This window comes from Littorina saxatilis, linkage group LG2 (assembly GCF_037325665.1).
Source record: "Littorina saxatilis isolate snail1 linkage group LG2, US_GU_Lsax_2.0, whole genome shotgun sequence".
Lineage (NCBI taxonomy): Eukaryota > Metazoa > Mollusca > Gastropoda > Littorinimorpha > Littorinidae > Littorina > Littorina saxatilis.
Window position 1 is genome coordinate 86,359,200 of NC_090246.1, and position 17,310 is coordinate 86,376,509.

Here is a 17,310-nt window from a genome sequence, read left to right on the forward strand (position 1 = left end):
TGCGTGATTGCCGCTTGGAAGACTTCGACTTAGAGTTAGTGTTGTAAAAATAAAAGATTTGATTTACTGATTCACTCATTCAGTGATTGTGTAATACATTAAAAGGTTATTCTGACAGACCGACTGTTTTTTGTCAGAGCCAGAATTTATACTGGTAGTAGTAGTACTAGCAGCAAAGAAAAACTGGTTTGCAAATTGCATGGTGCAATCACATTCACAGTTTCTTTTTTTCTTCTTTTTATTTATTTTTGTAATTAACTTATTAAGATTACTATCCTACTGTTCTAATGCATGCATATTTAGTTTCTCTTTCTGGTGTACACAGGCAGATAGCCTCAGGCCTGCTGTACCTGACTGTTCCGGAGGATGACGCACTGCAAGCCCTGTTGGCCGTTTTCCCCCAGTACTCCATGTGGAGTTTGAGCGCTGTGGTGGCTCTACATTCCCATCAGTTCCTGTCGTCGGCAGACAGCCTGGTACAATGCTGTATGGAATTTCTCCTCGGAGAGGACGGCGAGACTTTGACTCCCTTTCTGTGTCCTTGGACGTACAATGACGAACCAGAGGCCTTTGCTGGTAATTAAATAATACTTTGTGTAGACTAGTGTGTAGTATGCTTATACTGATCTTGCAGAATGGGGTGAAAGTACAGAAACCTTATTCCTGCTCTGATTGTTGTTGTACAATGGAAACCCCCTTTTAAGTTTTAAGAGTAAGACCCCCAAATTAAGACTTCCTCTTTTTTAAGACCTTATTTTCTCTGACTTTCTGTTCATAACCTCTGTAAAATTACCCCCATTTTAAGACTCTCTCCTTTTTAAGACCTTATTTTCTCTGACTTTCTGTTCATAACCTCTGTAAAATTACCCCCATTTTAAGACTCTCTCCTTTTTAAGACCTGGTTTTCTCAGATTATGGGGGGTTCCACTGTAGTTTGCTTTGATGCTTGCAGAATAGGGTGAAACCGAACTTCTGCTCTGATTGCTGTAGTACGTATACAAACAGTACATGTCATTTCAATTTAGTCAGTACATTTTGAGACTTCTTTTTGGTCAGTAATTTTGCCCAACATGTTGTGGCACCGTCATTTGCTTTGAGTGTTAGTTAATGTTGTTGATTTTGCATATTTACATTACAATCTGACATTCTGTGTATTGTTCAGAGTATACTTTAATTCAAACTTTTGAATTGGATGTGTATGTTGTCTGTCTGCTTGATGTGCATTTAAGCTCCGCACTAAGAAACATAATTTGTTATTTTTAAAGAAATTTAAAATTGGATTAAACTTGTGTGTATGCTCACTCACATGGAGAACTTTCTGTTCGCAGGAGGAAACTTGCAGTCTGAAGCGTCTACCAGTTCCAGTTTTGCCACAGCCAGCAGTTCTGCAACAATGGGGCAACAGCTTGGCTCAGCACCCTCGTCTCTAAAAGCCTCCACATCTAATCTGAATTTGACTTCATCAGCATCCCCAACTGTTGTCAAAAGTCAGCCGTTGCCTTCCAATATTTCTGCAACTGTGCTCATGACCACGAGTTCTGCTAGTGCGTCTTCTGACTTTGCTCAAGCCACAGCTACTGTGACAACAGCCACAGTGGGGAATCCGTCGGTTATGTGTGAAACCCTGTCTGCTTCAGCACCTAACACATGTACTAGCTTGCCTAAAAAACTGCACCAAACCTCGCCTGTCACCATGACACCAAGGTCAGCAGATCTTTTGCCTGCAAGTGTGTCCACAGAGCTCATTGCATCTGACTCTAGCAAAACACTGACTGAACAAATTGCTGCATCTTCAAACTCAATAGTAAATGGACCCAGCTGTCTTTCACACACTTCTAGTCCTTCCTCACAAAAGTCCACATTGGGCAGTGCAAAACCACCAGTATTCACCCAGACATCTGGCTCAGCTAGCACAAGCAGAAAGCATGATGTTAGCTATGATGCGGAGACTGCAATGTCCAGGGATCTTGACTCACCCACAGCATCAGAAGACAGTAATGTTTCTCTTCCGGTGTCTCTTCATGAGTTGCCAGCATCAGGGGAAGCATCATATAACCGGAGTGGGAGCTGTAATTTTCTAGAAGATTCTGACGTTGCAATGTCCGCCACTCCTAGTCCTGACTTGCCTGCGGGATTACTTGACAGTGATGTTTCTAGCCGAGAGTCTTCCAGCAACTTGCCAATGCCGGTTCTGCCAAAGCAGTCGGTGGCTGGTGGTTCTACGTGCACTGCTGGTGTGTCTCTTTCTTCAGACTTGTCAGTGAGTAGATCTCCACCTCTGGTAGATGATGACTTTTCGATATCAGAACCTGCACCATTAAATGACACTGACAGTGACATTTCTCCACAAGAGTCTTCCAATGAGTTGCCAGCTCTGCCAAAAGAATTAAAATCTCGTGGTTCTCCCGGCACTGCTTGCGTATCTACCCCAGACTTGTCAGTTGGGAAATTAGCACCTGTGGTAGCAGTTGTGACAAAGTCTAGTGCCAGTGCTGGTAGGTTTGGTGAAATTCAGGCTCGGGGTGGTGGATCTTGGAGAGAGTCCAGCACCCTGTCTTCAACCTCAGGCTTTGGGTGTGACTTTGAGGACGACAGCGATGAACTGGAGACGGACGCCAGTGTGGACAGAATACTCTCCTCTCTGTCCAGCCATTACAAAGGCAGCAGTAGGAAACCTAAACCACAGCCACAAACTGTAGCTAACTTGGGAGTGCATGTGAGAGGCGGTTCTCTCAAAATTGAACTTGACTCAATGTCTGACTCAGCATCTGACAAAGCGAAACCAGCTGCAGTTGAAATCTTTGATGACTCTAGTTGTGATTCTCTTCCAGATATTGCTTTTATTGTCAAGCCAAAACTTGAGGCAAAAGATGTTGGTATCAAGACAGAACCTAAGGCAAGAAATGAGCAGTCAAAGTCAGACGGTGTGACGTCAAAAATGTACAGATCCAAAGAAGAAATAATCGGGTCATCGTCGGATTCACAGCACTCATTCAGCTCAAATGGAAGCGATCTTCCAGACTTGCCTGATTTCTGTTCTCAGAGTCAGAGTGCCCCAAAAATGAAGTCAGAAAACACTGGCAATTGCTCAAAGCTAGTAGCATTCACATGTGCTGGTGGCAGTAGACACACACCAGCTGTTGCACTAAGGTCTGGTCCTAATGTTAAGCAGTCATTTTCAAGTGCCAGTCAGGACCTTAGTCCAGTGAGTGAATTCAGTGTCTGTTCCAAAGTGAAAGTCACCAAGAAAGAGAAACTTCCCATTGATCCATATAACGTTGCTCAGACTGCTAGTTCAGTTATCGGATGCGAAGGAATAGACAGCAACTCGGGGAGCAAGAAAAAGAAAATTCCCTCTGCTAATCATAACCTCTGTCGAGTGGCTAGTTCACTTCTCAATAAACGCAAAGCAACAGGCAGCAAGAAAAAGGCTGTGCCAGCAGCCTATGAAGGAGGTCCAGTGAACAGGAAAACCAGCGGTAACACAGGGACAGCGTGCTCAAGTTTTAACGCAGAGAGCCTTCCCTCCCTAAGTCCACCAAAACGGAAACGGCCAGTCTTCAATGAAGAGAGACCCGACAGCTCAGCCAAAACACCAGCAAGACCGCCTGTCAGTGTCAGTCACAGTTCAAGGCCTGACATGAGTGGAAGTATTTCGAGTGGTGTGAAGTATCTAGGCAAAAACTCTTCCTTCTGCGGTACGCAAGTAGCCTCCCCCACACCACTCCCTGCTTCTTCCTCTTCCACAGCTGGTAGTGGTATAAGCGTTTTTCCTCCCTCATCGGTTCACGATTTATCTTCCAAACCAGGTAACCCCTATGCCACAGAATCAAGCGCAAAACAGTATATGGGCCAAATTCGATCCAACCATTCTTCAGCCACGACCAGAGCTTCGGCCAGCACCAGCACAGCGGCCGCGTCAGCCACAAGCGTTTCCATGCCCGACACCAGGGACAACTTACAGAAGAGAATGGACAGGCTTGATGCTCAGATTTTGGGCTTGATTGGGACGACCAACAACTTCAGAGCAGATTTCACCTCCAACCAACCCTTCAGGGGTCTCGATCAGATTCCAGATTCTTCCCTTGTGAACACTGAACTGCGTTCTTTGGCACCCAGACCCAGAATGAGGACTCACCAAAGTGCTCCAGCACGGACTGCTGTGAAAGCTATGGCTAAAATGTTTGATGAGTCTTCAGGCTTAACTGCCAGTAGTCAACTGTCTACCGGTAAGATGCCTACACCATTGAAATCGGCCAGTATTCCTGTGTCCACCGGCTATGACTTAGCAGCCCCTGTGGTGAAGTCTGTCACTGTCAGACTCGTAGACCCTCCCCGATCAGTACCCAACAAATCTGATTCTCCGGAGACCAGAATGAAGACCGGCTATGTTTTTGCAGCCCCTGTTGGTCTGAACCCTCCACCATCAGTACCCAACCAATCTGATTCTCTCCCGAGTAGTAGTACCAGTCTGGCAAAGCCAAGCAAGAAAGGAAAGTCCAAGAAAACAAAAGCAGACGCTACTCAGCCTGCCCCAGCTACAGGCAGTGGCAGTGTGAACACAACTCCAGCTCAAGGCAATGTGAACACTGCTCAGTCCCAAGGTAACTCTCATACTCACAGTGTAGCCAACAGTTCACTAAAGGGCATGGCAAAGCCAGCAAACACCCCTTCCTTGATGGAGGCAGGTGCAGCTGTTCACCGTGCAACTTTTGGCGTGCCAACACCTTCATCTGCTGTTGTCCAACCACCTGCGGCAGGTTTGGCATCTGGCGCCCGCCCCGTTGTGAACCCCGGTATCTGGGGCTGGAGGGATAAGAGGGCGGGGCAGGCTGCAGGTGTTATCAACGTTGACAGCGAAACTGTACTGGATGACAGGTAGGTTTCAGGGAGAGAGAAAGAGTGTGTGTGTGTGATATAAAGTCTGTTTAATTAGGTGTGGGTTTTATTTTGGCAGGGGGGGGGGGGGGGGGGGTGTGCGTGCACATTCAGGAATTACAAATGAAAGGCTGGTTTATGAGATAGATTTTACTTTTTGTAGTTTGTTCAGCGGGAGACTGGGTCTTGGTAAATTCTGGTTGTGTGCGTGTCTGTTATTGTTAAACATTAAGTGATAACTTTTTTGGGCCTTGTTATCAGAAACAGACATTTTTGTTTTGTTGGTCGAATGTTTTACTCTTAAGTCTGGAACATGCAAGGTGATATTGATCAACTGGCGCAGTGGTAAGACGTCGGCCTCCTAATCGGGAGGTCGTGAGTTCGAATCCCGGTCGCTGCCGCCTGGTGGGTTAAGAGTGGAGATTTTTCTGATCTCCCAGGTCAACTTATGTGCAGACCTGCTAGTGACTTAACCTCTTCACTGCCACAGTATAACAGCATTTTGGTATTGCTGTGTGCCAGGGCAAAATTTCGCTTTCTTCGGTAGGTTCACTAATCTGTTCACTGCTCGATCATTTATTGAGATATCTCTTAGATCTTTGGCATGTGTTTTGCTTATACCCTTGGCTATTATAGGATGACATGATCATTGGACTTTGTTTGTGATTGTTATAGTAAAAATTGATATAATGACCATTTTCGTCAAAAATTACAGTTTCCGGACTTACACACACACAGTGACACACATTGCAGCACGTAAAACCACACAAAACACTGCTAAAACTGGTGTCAAACATCAGGTACTCACATTACAGCCCATAAAAGTATTCTTCTGTGTGGTAATCCATAAATCACTTCTTGTAGAGCTTCCAGAACACTGTATCGCTTGAAAACAGGTCTACGAGTTGAGGTCCGACTTTCAGCCGCCATTGTGAATGGCGAGAATGCTAACACAGTTTTCAACATGTGGTAGAACGTGGTAGCAGCTTTAGTAACTTATCCGAACGGTCTATGGGAAAGAACTGTGTTTAGAACCCCTACAAGTACTTGGACAGTGGTTACCTCCCATTTAGTTTTCAGAAATGTCCTGAAATGTTGGTGACACAAATCCCACGTATGAGATACAGTTATGGGCGTACGACAAACCAAAAATCACCACGTATTACATACGGGGTGGGCAGTGAAGGGGTTAACCCCCTTCGTGTGTACACGCAAGCACAATCAATCAATATGAGGCTTATATCGCGCGTATTCCGTGGGTACAGTTCTAAGCGCAGGGATTTTATTTTTTTAAAATTTTTTATTTTTATGCAATTTATATCGCGCACATATTTAAGGCGCAGGGATTTATTTATGCCGTGTGAGATGGAATTTTTTTACACAATACATCACGCATTCACATCGGCCAGCAGATCGCAGCCATTTCGGCGCATATCCTACTTTTCACGGCCTATTATTCCAAGTCACACGGGTATTTTGGTGGACAATTTTATCTATGCCTATACAATTTTGCCTTTTGTCAATCGTGGGATCTCGTAGTGTACACGAAGGGACCTCGGTTTTTCGTCTCATCCGAAAGACTAGCACTTGAACCCACCACCTAGGTTAGGAAAGGGGGGAGAAAATTGCTAACGCCCTGACCCAGGGTCGAACTCGCAACCTCTCGCTTCCGAGCGCAAGTGCGTTACCACTCGGCCATAAGACCAAGTGCGCATGGAAAGGATCCTGTAATCCATGTCGGAGTTCGGTGGGTTATGGAAACACGAAAATACCCAGCATGCCTACCCAACGAAAGCGGAGTGAAGCTGACTATGCTCTCAGAGTATAGTGTGGGGAACCCAAATGGGCAAACAAGCTCACACGTCACCAGAATTTCTGGAACGCTGAAGAAGAAGATATTGATCATATCACAACTGGAAGTGTAACAGGAATGCTTAACTGTCAGCATTGAAATGTTTTGTCTCAGTACCGTACCCCCATTGCATGTTTTTATGGATGGGTCAGTTTATTGCACTAAAGTTTACACAGCATTTATTACCTACGAGACTGGGCTTGACACAGTCAGGAAATGTTACTATTAGTATTACAGCAGTCCCTCTCATGAACGGACACCCTTGGACCATAGCAAAACTGTCCGTACATTGCAGGTGTCCGGTCACGGGAGGGGTGACCACACCACCCCCTCCCCCATACACCGGCTCATACAGAGACACACAAACAACAGGATTGAGTCTATGCTAATCACTTCTTGTGGCTACTAAACAATAACAATAAACTCCTAATACTTCTTTAAACGTTCTGTAAAAAGGATTTGTATGAAAAGTGTTGAAAAGAAGAGATAAAATAAATCCTCAAGGTACTAATGAACACACTCACCATGCACTGACATAAGAAAGCAGCCACACAAACACAGCACAGAGGAGCGTGTGCAGATGCTTTGCAAGAATAAGCTTGAAAACCAGTTTGAATAAATAGCAGCAGATAGAGCTGCATGTCATAATCATGTAATTTATTTTTTTCTTGTCTGGCTTTATTGACTGCATGCCGATCATGTGGCATGGCAGTGACTTTTCACTCTTCTGGATCTGGATCTGGATAACCCGCCTGGGTTGGTGGTTGGCGGGTGCGCCACAGAAGCCGACGACGACTATCAACGTGACGTTTTTTGGGTGTGCGCATCTAAAAGAGTCTTAAAAGTTCACTGTACACAAGGTGGATATAGTGTACAACTCCAGCTGGTCTTCTTGCTGCTGTACTTGCGGTTTTAGTCCGTTTGCCCTAGAATGTAGGCTTTTCAAGCACAGTTAAAAAATGCTATGTTACAATGTTAAAAACTGGATAAAAACTACTGAGGCTCTCACACTGGTTTCTGCCCCCCTAACGCCGATGAGAAGGCGCTGGGCGTGGTCAGGGTGACGGTGGCTTCGCTCAAATTGTTCCACTCGATCACTGTCTTTATAAAGAACGAGTTCCTGTATTGATCAGTCTTTGAGGTAGGAGCTTTGAAACAGCGGCTGTTGTTGGTTGCCTGTCTCTGGAGGATGTTTTGGCTCTCATACCCCTCGTAGGCTTTAGGCTTGACTCGGCGCCGAGATACGCTCACCGGGGTGAGGAAGGAGTCAGGGGGTAAGGCAGGTACAAGTCCATTGATGATTTTGAACAGCATCGTCAGGCGAAGTTGCTGACGGCGTTCCTGGAGTGTAGGGAGTTGGAGGTACTCTAGCATCTTGGTGACGCAGCCTGGGTCCTTGGACACGTAGTCTTTCATGATGAACCTAGCGGCTAGGCGTTGGATGCGTTCGAGTCTCTCAACGTCTTGTTTGTAGTAGGGGTCCCAGACCACCGCCCCGTACTCAAGGGTGGACCTGACAAGAGTGATGTAGGCAAGGCGACGGCACTCACGTGGGCAGTTCCGGAGGTTCCGGCGTAAGAAGCCCAGGATAGATCCTGCCCTCTTGCAGAGACTGGTGATGTGGGGGCCCCACTTCAGGTCGGCTGAGATCTGTATGCCGAGGTACGGGTTCTGTTCGACCTGTTGGAGGATGGTGTCTCCGAGGCTGTAGAAGTAGTGGGATGTGGATCTGGTGGAGAGGACGTAGCACTTCTTAGCGTTGAACCTCATCCCCCACTGGTTTGCCCACTCTTCCAAGCTCTTTAGGTCTGCCTGTAGCGTAAGGTGGTCCTGAAAGGTGCGGATCTGGCGGTAGAGGAGACAGTCATCCGCAAAAAGTCTGACAGACGACTGGACTGAGTCTGGGAGGTCGTTGATATGGCACAGGAACAACAACGGACCCAGCACTGTGCCTTGCGGGACGCCGGACTCGACCTCTACCTCTTCAGATGCCTCGCCCTCCAGTACAACCCTCATCTTCCGCTTGGTCAGGAAACTGGTCAGCCAGTTGTGGACACTTCCCCGCACACCGTAGTGGGCCAGCTTGTGGAGTAGTTTCTTGTGCGGGACAGTGTCGAAGGCCTTGCTGAAATCAAGGATGGCGACGTCAGTTTGGTGGCCAGCATCATGGGATGACAGAATGTCCTGCATGGTGGTGAGCAGCTGGGTTTCACATGAGTGGCCGGTCCTGAACCCATGGTTGCGGCTGGATAGCACTCCATGTTGTTCGAAGTGCTTGTGAAGATGGTGGCAGATGATGTGCTCAAGGAGCTTACAGGCGACCGAGGTCAGGGATACTGGGCGGTAGTTCTCAGCTTTGTTCCTATCTCCCTTCTTGTAGACAGAGGATATGTTCGCTGATAGCCAGTCTTTCGGGAGCTCGCCTGACTCGATGGAGGTGGTGAATATCGCCGTCAGGGGTGGGGCAATGGAGTCAGCGCACGTCTTCAAGATGCGGTTTGGTATGCCGTCTGGTCCCGATGCTTTGTTGAGCTTGAGGTTCCTCAGGAGTTTTGCAACACCTTCGGTAGTGATGGTAATCTTCTCAAGCGGGGGGACTGGGGTGCCTTTCAACTCTGGTGGAGGAGAGTCATCACGCTTCGTGAAGACGGACTGGAACTGTTGTAGCAGTATCTTGGCTTTGGAGGTGCTGTCGCTGTGTAAGGAGCCTTCTTTGTAGAGTGGCGAGACTCCAGCGTTGTCCTGTCTGCGTGACTTGACGTATCGCCAGAAGGGTTTGGTGTCGTTTGTCTTCAGGCTCTCCTCGATGGTGGAGTTGATGTGGTTCCACTCCGCCTGCCGCATCTGGCGTCGACATTCTTTCTGGGCGAATCTGTAGTTCGTCCAGTTGCCAGTTTTCTTAGCTTGTTTGTAGAGCCTCTTCTTGCGTTGCAGGATTTTCTTCATCTTGCGGTTGATCCACGGTAGGCTGTAGTTACTTCGCCGGAGTGTGGATGGTATGAAACGCTCGACGGCAGCCATGAGTGACGATTTGAAGCGGGTCCACATGGCCTCTACAGATTCACCCTGTTCTTTCATGGTGTTGATCTCTTCTGCTAGGTGGTCTAGTTCAGTCGTGATGTTACTCCATCTGGCTTTTGAGTAGATGAGTTGTTTCCTTGGTTTTTCCTTGATGCGATGGGGGTGGATATCCACATCGGTGATGACGATGCTATGGTCTGATATGCCTGGTATTGACCTGGAACTTTTGCAGAGTGATGGGTTTGAGGTGAAGACCAGGTCGAGGATGTTGTCTTCACGCGTTGGTTGGTCATGAATCTGAGTGAGAAAGTTGGTTGTGGTGGTGTCAACCAGGAATTGCTGCACTGACCTCTCTGGAGCTCCTGCCTCTACAGCGCCACTGCTCCAGTTCACGTTGGGACAATTGAAATCGCCCACAAGTAGTATGTGTTCTTGGCGGTTGTCAGCTGTGATCTTGCACAAGGATACATCCAGTTCATCGAGGTCGCGTTGGTTGCGGTGAGGCATGTAAAAACACCCTACTGATAGGTCTTTGTTTCGTTGTAGGTGAATACGGGTCCAGATCAGTTCACAGTCTGCATCAAGTTCAGGTTGGAGTGACGATACCAGGCTCTTGTGCACTAATATAAAAACACCACCAGCTAGTGTACTGCGATCTTTCCTGTAGCTGACGTATCCCTCAGGGAAGACTTCACTCTGCTGCACGTCTGACTTCAACCATGATTCCGTTCCACAGATAACGTCCGGCTTAGTGTAGTTCACGACAGCAGCAAATTCTGCCTTCTTCTTTTCGATGCTACGGCAGTTGACTGTCATTATCCGTAAGTTCTGCTTCCTGGGTAGGTCGAATACAGAGCTGGCGTTTGCGGAGTGGCGGGATGGGGGGTCACGGGGGGGTGGGGTTGGTGAACGTGGTGAGTCTTCATCATGGAGACTGGTGTTCCGGCTGCCTGCTGATGCTGTTGCAGGTCGATGTTTGCTTGCCGTGGGTGGGGTGGGGTAAGCACCATGGGGGCTGCTGGTTTTAAGTGGGCTAAATCCGCGACTCTGGTTTAGGGAAGGAATGCTGCCATCCAGGCACTGGAGGGGGGAGTAGTAGTTATCCGAGTCAAGAGAATAACTTCTGAATGTGAATGAGCTACAATTTAGGCTGTCACATCTCGGGCAGATCCACACTGCACTAGGTTTCTGAAGGGCTTCAAAATCAGGCGTAGATAGTTCAATACATGATTTATGGAACCAGATGTCACAGTCATCACACTGAATGCAGTCACAACACTCAACGTCCCTATCGCACAAACCACAAGGGTAGTAGATCTTTCCGCGTGGACCAGGGTTGAGATGAATATCTCCAGCAAGTAGTAGAGAGAGCAAAGCAAGAGCGCTAGCTTGACGACGAGGCTTCAGTTCGAAATACACTGTACATAACACAGCTCCCACTCTCCCTCACTAATGCCTACCCCAAGCTGTGACAACTGATGCTTGGAAATTGTGTGGAAGAGTACACCTCTCCATTTCTCTCCATTGCTCTTCCTGCTGACATGCAGTGACACCGGACACCCACAGAGTTTAGCCAGCTACCCCTCCACCCCCTCCCCCCGCCTTCTCTTTCACTCCCTCCAGCCATGTACTGTTGGGGGCTGTGGCCAGAGAGGCCAGCTGCACTGTTCACTCAGAGCAAAACCAGTTGACTGTGTCGTGACTTTTGACAAAGCAAGACAACTGAAGGGTTCATAGATTAGGCAACCGACTCACTGGTCAAGGCTGAGGGGAAACAAGAGTATCTTGTCAATGAAAGAGGTTACACACAGACACACGATGCTGAGAACTGTGGCCGGTTTTTCACTCTCTTTCGCTCAGGACTTTCATCGACTGTGGTTTCTGTTGTTTACGTCCAACAGACAAGAATAAAGAGCTCAGTGCAGTTTCATGTTGGCATTTTTGCATGTACTCCACTCCTGACCAAAACTACCCCCCCCCCCCCTCCTGATGGGTACACGTGCACTCAAGTTATCAGTGACTGTCATCACGCCATTGCGGCTGTGATCTTTGTACCAAGAGCCGGACTGCTCTGTTATCGATTTTGTTGTGGTGAAAATTTGACGATGGTCTGTCTGTACATTGGAGGTATGACCTGCTGTTGGGACCGAAAATGAGTGTCCGCGTCCACGTTTTGCAGGTGTCCGTTTAAGGGGGGGAAAATATAGAAGGAAAACACTCTGTGCCGAGCAAATGTGTCCGTACATGTCAGGTGTCCGCTCACGCCGGGGGCCGTACATTGCAGGGACTGCTGTACGTCCCCTATTTTTGTTTCTTGTCTAATTTTTCAAATCTAGTAGTTTTTCTTGCAGTTCTTGCATATATTTCATTCATATAAATTTGACAGTTTGCAATAACAAGAAATGAAATGTACATTGCAGTCAAGATTCTGTGGAGATCTTAGGCGTCCGTACATGTCAGGTGTCCGCTCACGCCGGGGGCCGTACATTGCAGGGACTGCTGTACGTCCCCTATTTTTGTTTCTTGTCTAATTTTTCAAATCTAGTAGTTGTAGTTTTTCTTGCAGTTCTTGCATATATTTCATTCATATAAATTTGACAGTTTGCAATAACAAGAAATGAAATGTACATTGCAGTCAAGATTCTGTGGAGATCTTAGGCACAACGCCAGCAAACAACATCATCAACGACCTTGACCTCCCTGCCCCCCCACCTTCACAAGACGTTCACATGAGAGACGTTCACATGGCAACCACAGAAGCTCGGCCAGGTGTGATAGACCTCAACGCTCCTGGCACGTCAAGAATGAACCTGGCTAATCCACCTGCAGCCCATCAGATGGCGCCAGGGAACGGTCAAGCGTACCCTGTCCCCCCTGCCCCAGGCCCTCCTGCAAGACATCCTGGGTTGGACTTTGCTGTGGGCAATGTGGTAAGCTTTTGATGCGGTCGGTGCTTCAGCCCTGTTGCCGTGTCTTTGTGTGATGTGTGGTTGTTTTTTGCTACTTCTGATTGCCAAGGGGATGCTTTTGTAAGATGCATGCTGTGGTAGAATACATCATGATGTTTGCAGTAGATTAAGTTTTGTATAAGTTATTTATTCAAATCTATAACTGTATAAGTTAGTTAATTGATAACTGAATCAGTGAATAGTACTAGTAGATTTATTTATAGACTTTGGAGTGTGTGTTGGCAGTCTTCTTCTTCCTCGTTATTTCATTGTGAACTTCACGACAAAAATTACTCATGATTTCTCTTTCATGGTGTCTGCCCGCATGGTTGCCATTTGCATGTAGCGATGTTCACCTTATTTTAACAACTACAGCTAAGATTATTCCATAGTTTGACCATTATAATGTATAACAACACACTGTCTTCAACTGCCCATTGCAGCTGGAGGTGTTCCCAGGTGTTGACCGCCAGTATGTGACCCAGCTGTTGGAGAGATACCTGGTGGCAGGGACCCTTGACCAGGCCCTGAACATGACGATGGACTATCTGCTGGACAACCCACAGCCACCCTCTGCTGCGGTCCAGCCTGGGAATGTCCAGCCGCAGAATCGGGAACCGGCTGAAGTCACTGTGAGTTCAGAGTGTTGTTGATGGATGTAAAATCGGGGATTTTTTCATGCATGATACTTATACCAGCTTCAATAGAAGGGATGGCGGACTCTGATACTATTGTGCTTGTGTGTTTGTGCAGGATCCGGTACACTTATGCTGGTGTGTTTGTGCCAAATGTACACGTGCAGAAGAAATGGCTGACTCTGGTACAATTGTGCTGGTGTGTTTGTGCCAAATGTACATGTGCAGAAGAAATGGCTGACTCTGGTACAATTGTGCTGGTGTGTTTGTGCCAAATGTACACGTGCAGAAGAAATGGCTGACTCTGGTACAATTGTGCTGGTGTGTTTGTGCCAAATGTACACGTGCAGAAGAAATGGCTGACTCTGGTACAATTGTGCTGGTGTGTTTGTGCCAAATGTACATGTGCAGAAGAAATGGCTGACTCTGGTACAATTGTGCTGGTGTGTTTGTGCCAAATGTACATGTGCAGAAGAAATGGCTGACTCTGGTACAATTGTGCTGGTGTGTTTGTGCCAAATGTACATGTGCAGAAGAAATGGCTGACTCTGGTACAATTGTGCTGGTGTGTTTGTGCCAAATGTACATGTGCAGAAGAAATGGCTGACTCTGGTACAATTGTGCTGGTGTGTTTGTGCCAAATGTACACGTGCAGAAGGGATGACTAAATCCGGTACAGTTGTGTTATGTTTGTGCAGAATGTAAACTTGCAGAAAGAATGGTTGACTGGTATTATTTTGTTTGTGTGTTTGTTGCAGAGTGTAGGAGGAAAGGAGGAATCATTGTCTCTGGTACGATTGTGTTGGTGTGTGTGTGCAGATTGTACACGTTGAAAAGGGCCAGACACCAGAGACTATGCTACAAGGGATGGTTGACTGTTAATGTTATATTTGTGTTGGTGTGTGTGTGCAGATTGTACACATTGAGAAGGGCCAGCCAGCACCAGACACCAGAGACTACTACAAGGACTACAGTGACGTCAGCCCAGTTCATAAGGGCATTACTGCTGAACGTCTCAGTATGGAATTTCGCCTTGTAAGTTTCACCAGCATGTTGTAAGCTACAAGGAAAAAAGAATAGATCTGGATGGTGTGCCTTTGTGGGGGGGGGGGGGGGGGGGGGGGGGTGTTTTCATTTTCATTTTATTTCATTTTTATTGCTTTATTTTCTCATTGCTGATACTTTTGGTTTGCTTGCTCCCCGTGAAAAGCCACCAGCAACAAGAGTTTCATTGCAGCGGAGCCCTATTTCATTTTCATGACTTTATTGTCCCATCACTGGGAAATTGGGGTTGCTTCCTCCCAGTGGAAAGCTAGCAGCGACAGAGTCGCGCTACCCAGGTGTCTGCGTGTTTAGGTGTATTCAGCCACCTGCACTTAATGGCAGAATGACAAAGATCTTTTATGTGCCATTGTGATGACACGGGGGTGGGACATGGCTTCCGTCTCTGGGTCTGCACGTAAAGTTGACCCGTGTCCGGCCCGGCTTCGAACCTGCAACCTTCCGATCACAAGTCCAGTGCTCTACCAACTGAGCTACCAGGCTTTCAAGACCTCCCTGAGAAAATCGGGTCATACTAAGGAGTTTTGGGGTTCTTCCCATTTTTACTGCGAACACCATAGTACCACTGTGTGATGTTCAGAAAATGTGTGCCTGGTGCATGATGTGCCATTTTCTTCAAAACCTTTTTTGTGTGAAGAAATTAGTCTTTTTTCCTGCCAAAATTGATGCTTGGTCAATAATTGGGCATTAATGTGCATTTGTATGTCTTTTGCTTCAAAGTACAATGAAATATTGCAATAAAGGTTACAAACATGCCGATTTTTGTGTGTGTGCAACCTCTCCCTGTAATGTAAAAATGGGAGTAAATTAACTGAGGTAACGAATAGTATTTATCTGAAAAAGCAAGGTCTTAAGGGTGTGTGGTGTACCGTACCCAGCTGTGTGGAGGTGTAATGCAATGTCATTTGATTGTGTTGTCATGACTGTTGTGTGTGGTTTAGGTGAGGATGGACACCATCAACACAGTGTTGAGTCACTACAACCACCACTATGCTCACCGCTGTCTCTTGCTGTCTATTGTCATGACTGTTGTTGTGTGTGGTTTAGGTGAGGATGGACACCATCAACACAGTGTTGAGTCACTACAACCACCACTCTGCTCACCGCTGTCTCTCGCTGTCTATTGTCATGACTGTTGTTGTGTGTGGTTTAGGTGAGGATGGACACCATCAACACAGTGTTCAGTTACTACAACCACCACTATGCTCACCGCTATCTCTCGCTGTCTATTGTCATGACTGTTGTTGTGTGTGGTTTAGGTGAGGATGGACACCATCAACACAGTGTTCAGTTACTACAACCACCACTATGCTCACCGCTGTCTCTCGCTGTCTATTGTCATGACTGTTGTTGTGTGTGGTTTAGGTGAGGATGGACACCATCAACACAGTGTTGAGTCACTACAACCACCACTATGCTCACCGCTGTCTCTCGCTGTCTATTGTCATGACTGTTGTTGTGTGTGGTTTAGGTGAGGATGGACACCATCAACACAGTGTTGAGTCACTACAACCACCACTATGCTCACCGCTGTCTCTCGCTGTCTATTGTCATGACTGTTGTTGTGTGTGGTTTAGGTGAGGATGGACACCATCAACACAGTGTTCAGTTACTACAACCACCACTATGCTCACCGCTGTCTCTCACTGTCTATTGTCATGACTGTTGTTGTATGTGGTTTAGGTGAGGATGGACACCATCAACACAGTGTTGAGTCACTACAACCACCACTATGCTCACCGCTGTCTCTCACTGTCTATTGTCATGACTGTTGTTGTATGTGGTTTAGGTGAGGATGGACACCATCAACACAGTGTTGAGTTACTACAACCACCACTATGCTCCTGCTCACCGCTGCCTCTCACGGGCACTGAATTTCGCTATGGACGAGTTTGAGAAACAAAGTAAGTTCGCTGTTTGCTACAGGGCCTCGGTGTTTGGTCACTGACACATGTATACTTTTTTTTATCTGAAGCATTGGTCTGACCCTTGGCCGGTCAACCAATCGATAGTTTTGACATGGGGGATGGCTTCTGACCATCAGTTTGCCTACTAAGCGGACAAAGCCAGGACATTTGGACCTGTACATATTTTCAATCCAGGTCCAACTGACCTATTGTCTACTGAGGCTGAATTTACTGTGTGTGCATGGTGTCCGAGTGAGTCGATTGGTGTATGTGGGTGTGTGCGTGTATCAAGCTTGCGACTTAAATACTCATTTCAAAGTCACATGGGGCTTGAGTTTGGTTTAATCTGCAGGAAACTTACTTTTTTCCTTGAATGTTTTAAAGGTAGAGTAATTTATTTCTGATAGATTTTACATGTGATGAAGGTGAGTCTTATGAGCATATGCCCCTCTTGTGTTGAATTTTTAATTAAATTACATATCTTACCCAACTCACATATAGCAATTAACCCTAGTTCAGTGCTGGTAACGCTGTACGCTTGGTAACAAGGGAGACAACTCTAAAAAAAAGACTGACCAATACCCAAACTGGTATCAAGGCCAGACCAATACTGAGTCTGTCTTCCGTATGCGTGCGCATATGCCGCCATTTGTAGTCATTCCTACCTCAGCGCTCAGTCAAGTTGGTCGCTATTTCATACGCTCTGGCTGTTTTGCAGCCGTTGTCACTTAGTCTTTTGGCTTTGTTACATTCCTCTTGGTTTTTGGCTCACGTAAGTGTAGCCTATGCGATCATAACTTTGTCTGTCTGTGCGTTTGTGCGTGTGTGTGTGTGTGTGTTTGTGCGTGCGTGTGTGTGTATGTCTGTGGTAGAAACTCTAACATTTGAAGACGTCACATTACATTGACGTCACATTATGACGTAAGAGGGTTAGACGTCACGCGAAGGAAGTACTGAAAGTCTCGGTCATTATTATTTTGAGCGCGCCGAGACTAGTTGGCAGTCGT

At 46.8% G+C, this 17,310-nt stretch overlaps 1 protein-coding gene across 1 annotated transcript in view; it reads left to right on the forward strand.

Annotated features, from left to right (window-relative positions):
* Positions 1-17,310, forward strand: part of LOC138960435 (pneumococcal serine-rich repeat protein-like) — a 42,032-nt gene that overhangs the window by 2,983 nt on the left and 21,739 nt on the right. The window contains exons 2-7 of the mRNA XM_070332347.1: positions 326-576; positions 1,329-4,878; positions 12,387-12,681; positions 13,143-13,331; positions 14,247-14,369; positions 16,186-16,300. Of these exons, the coding sequence (XP_070188448.1) occupies positions 326-576; positions 1,329-4,878; positions 12,387-12,681; positions 13,143-13,331; positions 14,247-14,369; positions 16,186-16,300 (4,523 nt within the window). The remainder of the gene's footprint in view (positions 1-325; positions 577-1,328; positions 4,879-12,386; positions 12,682-13,142; positions 13,332-14,246; positions 14,370-16,185; positions 16,301-17,310) is intronic.